Source organism: Ptychodera flava, chromosome 8, assembly GCF_041260155.1.
Source record: "Ptychodera flava strain L36383 chromosome 8, AS_Pfla_20210202, whole genome shotgun sequence".
Classification (NCBI taxonomy): domain Eukaryota; kingdom Metazoa; phylum Hemichordata; class Enteropneusta; family Ptychoderidae; genus Ptychodera; species Ptychodera flava.
In genome coordinates, this window is record NC_091935.1 from 303,445 (window position 1) to 315,347 (window position 11,903).

General features: G+C 36.7%; 1 protein-coding gene across 1 annotated transcript; it reads right to left on the minus strand.

Annotated features, from left to right (window-relative positions):
* Nucleotides 1-2,534: 2,534 nt before the first annotated feature.
* Nucleotides 2,535-10,073, minus strand: LOC139138124 (protein FAM32A-like). The gene is made up of 4 exons (XM_070706351.1): nt 9,923-10,073; nt 8,151-8,316; nt 5,677-5,730; nt 2,535-5,071 (listed from the first exon to the last, which is right to left on the minus strand). Exons 1-4 carry the CDS (start codon nt 9,991-9,993, stop codon nt 5,003-5,005), a joined length of 360 nt encoding a protein of 119 aa, XP_070562452.1. The 5' UTR covers nt 9,994-10,073; the 3' UTR covers nt 2,535-5,002.
* Between the last annotated feature and the right edge of the window lie 1,830 nt (nt 10,074-11,903).

Consider the following 11,903-nt stretch of genomic DNA (forward strand, 5'->3'; position numbering starts at 1 on the left):
AAAAAATATCTATATTACATTTAAAAGAGATATCATTAAAAACAGACATGCATCTGGGCACTGTCGAGAATTTTCTGCAATTAACAGAACACAAGTCTGGTTTAAAAAGGGGTTTCCTGCGTAAATTTCTACTGGGGGCATAAAAGCAGATTTGATTTAGAATATCTGGAGCATCATAATGTGAATGAATTATTTTGTACAAAAAGCACATGTCAAGGGTTAGTCTTCTATTGTGTAACTTAGGAATGTTCAGAATTCTGCAATAAAATGGGTAGCTGGATTTACTGCAGTGAACATTGAGTTTGCGACAAATGTATTTCACAACTTAATTTGTACTCTCTCGATTTTTTCTGACCGGCCCTTCTGGTGGGGTGACCACACAACAGAGCCATACTCTAGAATAGATCTTACATAAACAAAATACAGAGAAATAATTGCTGAAATGTCATTGAATGGCTGGCAGAGACGCTTAATAAAACCAAGAGATTTGAAGGCTCTAGAAACAATGTTATTGATGTGAAAAGAATAATTAAGGTTGGAAGTAAGGTAAATGCCCAAATCCTTGACAACAGAGACCCGTTGAAGAGGGGTACCATTGATGGAGTAATCAAGAGAGGAAATGATTCTTTTCTTAAGTGTAAAACTGATAAATTTACATTTACTGATATTAGGTGACAGTTTCCAGTTGTTACACCATTGTGCAAATTTGTCAAGATCTTGCTGTAACATGACACAGTCAGCGAGGGATGTGATGGTGCGATAGATCTTGGCATCGTCGGCATACAAGCTGAGCTTTGCAGAAATATCTAACAGTGAAATATCGTTAATAAACATAACAAAAAGTAGTGGCCCCAAGAGTGAACCCTGGGGCACACCTGACGAAGCAATGTACCATTTTGACGAGCAACTACCAAACACTACCCTCTGTCGTCTGAGATGAAGATAAGAAGCCAGCCAACTGTGCAGATTACCACATATACCGAATTTGGCGGCTTTGTACAGGAGAAGTGTGTGACAGACACTGTCAAAAGCCTTGCTAAAGTCCGTGTAAATTGAATCTACCTGTTGTTTATTGTTCAGTGAAACAGAGATGAAATCTGTATAATCCACTAAGTTAGTATTCCTAAGTTAATGGAGCCTTCCCGTAATGTAATTGCAAGATAGCTTTTGCTGTTTCCATACATAATTGCAAGATAGCTTTTGCTGTTTTCATACATAATTGCAAGATCAATTATCAATTATTGGTCATAAACATGTTTCCATACATAATTGCAGTATCAAATATCAACTGTTGGTATAGATGCATGTTTCAGAAATGTGACAAAAAGACAATGCCCATTCAACATTTATTACTTGCTGAACAGACTGATCAACACAATGGACTAGCCATTGGAGTTAACAATGTTCAGTCAGGGGGAAGGAGAGAACCATGCATCTGGGATGAAAACTAGGGAATGGTTACTCTTTATGTGTCTGGAATGAGTACCATGTACAGTAGTGTGTGCATTTGGAATAAAAGTGGTGAAGTGTGTGTGATAAAGATCTCAACCCTGGGACCCTGTACATGGACAATTAAATAGTATGTCTTATTGCCAGTACACCCAACATACTCTCCTGACCTAGCACCCTCAGACTTTCATATCTTCCCCAACATAAAGAAAGAGCTGGAAAGCATTTTGACGATGATGATGACGTCATATCCGCTGTTCAGGACTTTTTTGATAACTGAGATGAAACCTACAAAGCAGGGATACAAGCGCTGCAGCACCGCTACGCGCTGGCAGAAGTGTATGGACAGCAAGGGGACTATGTTGAAAAATAAATAGTATAGAAACTTATTCCAGTAGGACTTCATAGTTAGGCTCAAAACTTTTCATTCAACACTCGTATTTGGTGATTCATCAAGCAGTAATATTTAGGAAAACAATTTATTATTGGCTTGTAGGTCTTTGGTTGTGTTTCTGTAAAAATTCGGACTCACAGTTATTGAGATTGTTACCATGCTCACTCTGTAGCAGCTCATTAGCATACTTTTGGTAAATGATCACTTCATTTGAACAAACTCTCATTTATAGTTAGCATGCACCAAATACAAAGGTAAAATGTGCAGCGGTTCTCAAGTTTTACAATTGGACCAGGGAATTCAAGAATGAGCCTGCTATAATATCTTTTGTTGTACTAGCAATAAGAAAGCCTGCCAAATTATCTTCTGTTGTACTAGCTTGGACACAACCTGTCAAATTATCTGTTGTTGAACTAACAAGGAGAGAGCATGCCAAATTATCTACTGTTGTACAAGCTTGGAAACAGTCTACCAAATTATCTGTTGTTGTACTAGCAATGAGGAAGCCAAACTGATATGGTCAATAAACCTCTTTACATGTCACTGTGATATGATCAGTGTGTTCATACATTATGAGATCAGAGTTATACTTAGATATTTGAAAACAACAGAAAGGTGAAGAAAAGGCATACATATAAGATCCCATTCATGTACATGTACTTTTCTCTGAAACAACAGATACAATAACCAATTCAGTGTAATAAATTTACTTTATTCAACTAGCTCGGATTGTGAAAAGATATGCAACCTAGGTTAAAACATGAACCCTGGTTGATCCAGTGTCTAAAGTTGAAATTGCTGTTACATTGCTATAATCAATCACATGTATGTTCTTAGTATTGCAATTTTCTCTGATTGCAAGTTATTCAATGATGAGACAGTATACAGAAGCAATATAATAAATACATAGAAATATTTGCCGATGGATTGCTGAAAGGCTATGAACATAAACAACATGAAATATTCCAAGTCATAATTTTTGGACATCAACACATTACATATTTCTTAACATAAACAGTCCAAATAATTGTTCAAAATTCCTTGTAAAAATGTTTCTAACTTGTTCCTCTGTGCTTAAAATCTCACTTGTCAGGTCCCATACAATTTATGATTCATCTTTTATTCAGAATTATCACAGAAGTAATTTGGTATTGTGGATGATCTTCATGCAAGACCAAGTTTGTACCTCTGTACAATAAAACACTGATTTCACATTATCACTACATGTATACTGCCAAAATGTTTCAAAAATACACTTTAAAATTTCAAACCACAACAACATGACACTTGGCTCACATTTGGTTTGATGTTGGGGGGGGGGGGGGGGGGGGGGCAGAGTGAGTATACTTAACTAACTGGGAACATGCATACCAAGTTTCAAAGCAATCGGATGAGTGATTTCAGAAAAATGGTTTTTGACAAAAGTGGGAAAAATTGTCCAAAAATACAAATATGAAAATTAACCAGAATTTGAACAAATCTAACAGAGGCCAACACTAGGATCATGCATACAAAGTTTAAAAGCAATGGGATGAGAAGTTTCAAAGTAGAATTTTTTTTTTTTTACCAAAAACAGGGAAAATTTCCTAAAAAAGTATTATAGAAATTTTTACAGAATTTGAACAATCCAACTAAAGTCACCATAAAGAACCTGCATACCAAGTTTCAACCTACGGTTACAGAGTTTTAGCAATGTGCAGGATTTTTTCCTTTTTTCCCCTCATTTGCAAATTTTTGACACTGAGAAGTTCATTTGAACAAATTCACATATCCACCCCTGGGTGCACCTGTACACCAAATACTAAGATGGTAGGTAATGCGGTTTTGGAGTCTTTGATGTGGATGAACTTACATACATACATACTTACATACATACCGGTACATACATACCGGTACATACATACATACATACATACACACACACACACACACACACACACACACACACACACACACACACACACACACACACACACACACACACACACACATACATGCATACATACATACATACATACATACATACATACATACATACATACATACTGGTACATACATACATACATACATACATACATACATACATACTGATACATACATACATACATACAGATGCCACTGACTTACTGTGTAAGCTCTCTTTGGTATACCCTTATACTCCTTGGTATACCAGTATATACATGTAGACATACCAAATGTGAGCTAAAATTAGATCTGAATCATTCTAGACTTGTATTTGACATAAATTACTCTAACATTTCTGAATAACCATATTTTAGAAGGACACTCAACTGTATGGGAGTGAAAAAACATCCAGAATAAAATTTCATCCCTTTGCCATTAATTTTAAATATGTTATTTATTGTAGAAATTGCACATTTCAAGCTGCAGAAATCACATACTAAACGATAGACCTTAAACACAAAGTAAACACAGCAAGTGATATTGTCTGTATATAAATGAGATGGTGACCAATGTGTAGCAACCTATGAATATGCTGTTGTTTCTATTGATATTACTCCCTCAGAAGACGTCAAAAGATCGCCCTATCATTCTGCATTGATGAAATACGTTACATAGAGTGTGCACACCAAAAAAGCTAACAGTGTCTTGAAGTTTTGTCTCTATGGATGCTAGTTTTGATGGCAATAAAGTTTGAAAGTAGAACTTCAAACAAAGAGGATCAAATATAGTTGCCCCCTAATATTTCAAATCTGCCCCTCTTATTTTGATGAATGGGCACAAATGGGCACAAATCGCCCCTTCCAATACACTGCTAGGAAAAACATTGGCAATCTGGCAATAGCTGTCAACTTTGGGGTTTGATTTATGCATTGGCATCAATGGTATGTGGATTAGAAAGAGTTTGTTGAAGATAAAAACAGAAATAATATCGATACTAGAACATATTGTTTCTGGTTATTGAAACTTATGATTCATCTAGTAAGTATAATACATGACAGTTACAAGATACTTCCTTTTGTGGCACTGCAAATTATTATAATTTTTTGTTTGTTGCCATAAGCTCTATGTAAACATCTCATACATTTTATAGTATTGATGCTGCAGACAGGTATTTGAAGTCCAGCGTCATACCTGGCATTTCTTGCTGTTGGTTGTCTTTGTCCTCGTTTTAAATCCTGACATCTCAGAGCTGACTTATTTGGTCCAGCTGACTTTAGGAATGTCATAATGCTCTGTCAATCTATCCAACTTGGCATTAAACGACTGTAAAATTACAAAATAACATGTATTTTAGTAAGCATGTGGAATCAACTTTGGAATCTGTAGCAAGATTTAGAAGGGTATGACACAGAAGGGTGATTTACAGCTGCTGGAATAGTCTTGCTGTGTGACTGTGGTTGATCAAACCCTTTCACACCCATTGCCCTGTATAGAGGTTCAATTACGCCATTAAAAACAATAGGAATGGGTAAAAACCAAGGTTACCGTAATAAAAGCAGTAAATCATTTCATAAGGAAATCACAGAATATTAGGTTTATGAAGGATCAGTGTATAGATACAGGTTTGATAACTTCAAACTCACAGTAAGCAAAAATCAACTTTGCTTGATATAAATAGACAATGAAATTATCTATCAACTGCAAATTACTAACCAAACAGTGATGTTGAAGTTTGCTCAATTCATTTGACACAGCTGATTGACTAGTCTTTTACTAAAAGGACAAACATTACCATGATCATAGATTTTCCTTTCATTAGGGTCAATGCCATAATAGCCTGTCAATACATAGCAGCTATATTCTGAACACAGAAAAACTGATTTATCATTAGATGAGGCAAACATCCTAATTAACCATCCCTTACTCACCTCTACTTGCTGTTTGTGAGTCATGGACGCCTTTTCCAAAACCCTTTGAATTTGCTACAGAATGGAAAAGAACGAAAAAAAAAATATGTTTAGATCCACTTCACTGAGAGAGGTGTCACTGGTTTTTCTTATTACAAAATGTGTTAGATTTGATCAACAGACTAGATAGGCTCATTATGATTTGTATCATTAATTATTATTTGTGAGATAAAGAACATTGTTATCACTACTATTCAAACAGAAAATAGACCATTTTCTGTCATACACAGGACTAAATAGACCATTTTCTGTGATGTATTGGACTAAATATACCATTTTCTGTCATACACAGGACTAAATAGACCATTTACTGTGATGCACTGGACTAAATAGACCATTTTCTGTGATGTATTGGACTAAACAGACCATTTTCTGTGATGCACTGGACTAAATAGACCATTTTCTGTGATGTATTGGACTAAATAGACCATTTTCTGTGATGCACTGGACTAAACAGACCATTTTCTGTGATGTATTGGACTAAACAGACCATTTTCTGTGATGCACTGGACTAAATAGACCATTTTCTGTGATGTATTGGACTAAATAGACCATTTTCTGTGATGCACTGGACTAAATAGACCATTTCTATGATGTATTGGACTAATAGACCATTTTCTGTGATGCACTGGACTAAATATACTATTTTCTGTGATGTATTGGACTAAAAATAGACCATTTTCTGTGATGCACTGGACTAAATAGACCATTTTCTGTGATGTATTGGACTAAATAGACCATTTTCTGTGATGCACTGGACTAAATAGACCATTTTCTGTGATGTATTGGACTAAATAGACCATTTTCTGTGATGCACTGGACTAAATAGACCATTTTCTGTGATGTATTGGACTAAATAGACCATTTTTGTGATGTATTGGACTAAATATACCATTTCTGTCATACACAGGACTAAATAGAACATTTACTGTGATGCATGGACTAAACAGACCATTTTCTGTGATGTATTGGACTAAACAGACCATTTCTGTGATGCACTGGATTACATAGACCATTTTCTGTGATGTATTGGACTAAATAGACCATTTTCTGTGATGTTTTGGACTAAACAGACCATTTTCTGTGATGCACTGGACTAAATATACTATTTTCTGTGATGTATTGGACTAAATAAGCCATTTTCTGTGATGCACTGGACTAAACAGACCATTTTCTGTGATGTATTGGACTAAACAGACCATTTTCTGTGATGCACTGGATTACATAGACCATTTTCTGTGATGTATTGGACTAAATAGACCATTTTCTGTGATGTTTTGGACTAAACAGACCATTTTCTGTGATGCACTGGACTAAATATACTATTTTCTGTGATGTTTTGGACTAAATAGACCATTTTCTGTGATGCACTGGACTAAATAGACCATTTTCTGTGATGTATTGGACTAAAATAGACCATTTTCTGTGATGCACTGGACTAAATAGACCATTTTCTGTGATGCACTGGATACATAGACCATTTTCTGTGATGTGTATTGGACTAAATAGACCATTTTCTGTGATGTTTGGACTAAACAGACCATTTTCTGTGATGCACTGGACTAAATATACTATTTTCTGTGATGTATTGGACTAAATAGACCATTTTCTGTGATGCACTGGACTAAACAGACCATTTTCTGTGATGTATTGGACTAAACAGACCATTTTCTGTGATGCACTGGACTAAATAGACCATTTTCTGTGATGTATTGGACTAAATAGACCATTTTCTGTGATGCACTGGACTAAATAGACCATTTTCTGTGATGTATTGGACTAAATAGACCATTTTCTGTGATGTATTGGACTAAATAGACCATTTTCTGTGATGCACTGGACTAAATAGACCATTTTCTGTGATGTATTGGACTAAATAGACCATTTTCTGTGATGCATTGGACTAAATAGACTATTTTCTGTGATGCATTGGACTAAATAAGCCATTTTCTGTGATGCACTGGACTAAACAGACCATTTTCTGTGATGTATTGGACTAAACAGACCATTTTCATTTTCTGGATTTAATACTGCCTTGTACAACTGTTAATAATTGCAATACCTCTCTAAGTCACTTTGTAGATACATAGGATACAAGACAGAATGTGTAGATGCATGACAGAATATGGTATGTATAGATGCATGACACAATAGCTGGTATGTGAAAATGCATAACAGAATGTGGTAGGTGTAATTGCATGACATAATATGGTATGTGTAGATACATGCCAGAATATGGTATATGTAACATATGAAGATGCATTCCAGAATATACTATTGTGTACCACATCACACACTGTGGCAGGTGTAATTGCATGACATAATATGGCATGTGTAGATACATGCCAGAGTATGGTATATGTAGGTGCATCAAAGAATATGGTATGTGTAAACGAATAATACAGTAAACAAGACTTCTAATTTTATATCCTCACTCGTTTTTCCTGGACTTTATCAAATGCTTTCTGTGCTGGGGTTCTTTTATCAACTGGTGATTTCTCCGGCATAGCACCATCCTCCTCATCATCTCCCGTTACTTCCTGCCTTGTAGCAATGTTTTCTAGAATTTTCTTGGTCTCCTTGCTCTTCTTTTTTTTCTTCCTAACAAATGAAGATTGACCATGATGTTTATATCTACCAGCAAATGAATGACCATGATGTGCATATCTACCAGTAAGTGTGGAATGACCATGATGGTCAACAACGAATGCACCAGCAAGGTCTTCTATTATACCTTTCTGGTGAGTTTGTTGTTGACTCTGTCAAGTTAATCCGGTGATAACCTTGTGACAGCATCCACAGATTAGTAATTTACCCTTGCTTGCTTTGGCTCATAAGGCAATCAAACGCATCAGATAATAGACGCAGCACAGTGACAAAACTTTGCGAAAGATTGTCGAAGGACAAAGACATGACACAGCGACAGAGAAAAAGAAATCATTACAAAGCCAGTGCTAACATAAGACCATAGACCCTGGAGCAAGACCATGACACCAAAGGTTGGCAGTATAAATCTTTATTGGCAATACATATCACAGTCAAATGTATTAAAATACAATAAACCATAGCAAGAAGAAACCTGTGCTGAGACCAAGACACCCCTATCCTCGCCCTTACCCCTGTGGACAAACATTTCTACGACCCCTATGGTATAGTGTTGGTCTTTCTCAGGTAACAGGTATGAATTTTGACATGAGGTTGGTGCCACCAATGTTGATTTATTTAATAAATTCTTTGTGAGTGAAAAAATTCTTTGAACTTAATGCGTGCATGGCATAGCTGCCAACTTATAGCTCTACGGTGTGGCGGTCGGTGAGTCTCGGTTTTTGCGACCTCGCTAACCAGTAGAGCTACAATGCCGAAAAAACGTCGATCACCTTCCAAAAAACATTTCTGGGAGCCGCCGTTACCAACTTCCAGTAATGGTGGCTCCTAGAAACACGGATTCCCCATGCTAAATGTTTATAGAACACGATCAACACGTTTGAACAAATACCAAACCCCATAAACAACAAGGTTAGTGTAGTATAATGTTTAGTCTTCAGTAGTGATAAATCAGTACGACCAAATGCAGTAAATATGTGGGATTTCACACCCAAACGCTGCACCATGTGCTGTGCGCTTATTTTGAACTCTACAGGGCCTTTGGCATTGTAGCTCTACTGGTAAGTGAGGTCGCAAAAACCAAAACTCATTATAGAGCTACAAGTTTGCAGCTAGTGCATGGCAGTGAGCTGGTTTCATCATGGAGGTAGAACCATGGAGGTACCTCCATGGTAGAACACAGCATTATGGAGGTACCAAACTGTGTGCTACCTCCATCATGTCCATGATCATGTACTAGTATTTTTTTCCCCAGAGTCACACTGGGTCTGGCCGTTGTGTACCAAACCACAATTGACTGTGTGCATATGTATGGGGGAGGGCCGAGGGTCTGCTTTAGGTGCGAAATGTCTCGATCTGATATCGAAGCCAATCTCTGCTGAATCAAGAATAAAAGTTTACAAAAACGAACAAAGTTTGGGTGCTGTTAGCTCATGTTTACAATTCAATTGGCTGTGTCCGTGTGTCACTGTGTGTATCCTACGGAGCGGAGAAATTCTAAGTACTAACATTTCGGAGCCAATCGGGATTACACACGATTTTTGTCACATCATTAGATATAATGATAAATTTACTAACTAAAAATGCTGAGATTTGGACTTACTTTTTCAAACCAGGGTTCTGTACACCCTTTAATTTAAGAGCACCTCCGGCTGATGTATATGTCGACGCCATGTTTGTAATTGTCCTTCCGATATCGACTTTACTTCCGGAATATTTTATTATTCTACCGCTGAGGGCGTCTGTAGCATCAGGCATCATGATGAAGGTACAAACAATAATCAAACAGATAATTATTTGTTTTTTCACACAAGACGCATTGTAATTTTAACGCATTCACAGTTATGTAGATTTGTTTTATTTGTGACTATGTTGAAATAAATTTATCTTTTAACAAAAAAAAAAAAAAAAAAAAAAAAAGAAGGTACAAACAAAGATCATCATATGAATGCATTCAGGATGCATTCTTCTCCTTCCAGTCTTACAAGGCTTGAAAACTTTGTGATAAATATTTTACAAAGGAAGTAATACAGTAAATAATGTCAGATGTTGCATTATTATCATTTTCGATTCCTGCAATTGCTAATCTTTTGATATTGATATTATTATCAAAGTTGTGGTTTCTGACAAAGAAAGAAATACATTTCTGCCAGATTTCTTTAACATATTTACACTCAAATAAGATGTGTTCCAGTGTTTCTTCTTGGCCACAAATATGGCATTTCCCATCACTTAAATTGAAAGTTTTGGCCAAGCTTCCTGTGACTAGGCCTCGATGGAAAATCTTCCAATTTAAATCATTTACTGAATTGCTGACAATTTCTGTTGAATTAAGACGGCTGAATAGAGTAGCTTGTAACTGTCAGTAAGACTTAGATTCTCAGCCCATTTTTGACCAATCTGACCTCTGACTGCATGCCATTTCTTATCAACTAATTTCCAATGAAGTGACTTGGTTTTGACCTCACTTTTTGTCAGACCATAATTCTCTAAGTCTAAGATATCATAGTTTTCTTCATTTTGGATGTTTGAAGAAATGATTTGTTTCCAGGAATCTGGAATAGCATTGAGGAGTGTTTCATACTCTGTTTTGATTTCCTCTTGCACATGTCTATTTGTACCTCCTCTAATTTTTGCAATTATTTCCCATTGTTGAAGCCAGTCATTTCTGTCATCATTCCAGATGTCCCTAAGCCTTAAAATTCCACTCTTGACCATTTGTCATAAAAGAGGACACTTCCTTCATTCTTAATATTGTCGTTATACCACAGAACTTCTCTAAGAAGATTCTGTTTTGATGTTGGCAGATTCACTCTTGTAAGTCTAAGTGACTTCCAGGTATTTAACATACTGCTGAAATCACTAATGTATTCAAAACGTAAAAACAAAGACCCTGCCGCCAGCACGTCTGACCGCAACTTTTTCCGGCTGTCAGCAAGACTTGTCAACCGAAAACATGAACCCGCCAAATTCAAAACATCGACGCGCGAAACAGAAAAGTTTGACTGCCAAGACCAAAAACATAAAACCACGCCCACCTTCCAAACGCCGACCACCGCACACTTACACTGAGTTTAAAGCGTGTTTGTGGACAGCTTTTCTCTCGATTTACTTACTGGTTTACTAGACTTGGTTCAAGTTCATGATTTGTGAACGCGTGAGTTGGGTGAACCCTGTGAATGCAATGATTTGTGTTCCGTTTTCATGTGAAACGTGTGACTAGGATGATATGAACGCGTTGAGTGGGGTGAACGCGATACAGGGAAGTTTCACTCTGCACAAACTAACTCACTGTAGCTGCACAGACCATGCACAGACTAAATAAAAAACGCGTTGATCGCTACGAAAACCTGACCTGGGCTGCCAAATTTTACACGATGAACTTTTACAGATCATTACAGGGAAGTTTCACCCTGCACAAACTAACTCACTGTAGCTGCACAGACCATGCACAGACTAAATAAAACGCGTTGATCGCTACGAAAACCTGACCTGGGCTGCCAAATTTTACACGATGAACTTTTACAGATCATTTTATTTTTTGAAAATTCACTGACGAACCAATTCTCTGGTTTACTTCGTCC

What these genes read in the sequence shown, in the direction of transcription:
- LOC139138124 (XM_070706351.1), bottom strand. Translation starts at nt 9,993, where the DNA reads ATGGCGTCGACATATACATCAGCCGGAGGTGCTCTTAAATTAAAGGGT. An exon ending in CAGAACCCTGGTTTGAAAAA is followed by an intron (nt 8,317 to 9,922) that starts GTAAGTCCAAAT and finishes TTCATTTGTTAG; the next exon opens with GAAGAAAAAAAAGAAGAGCA. An exon ending in CTCACAAACAGCAAGTAGAG is followed by an intron (nt 5,072 to 5,676) that starts GTGAGTAAGGGA and finishes GTAATTTTACAG; the next exon opens with TCGTTTAATGCCAAGTTGGA.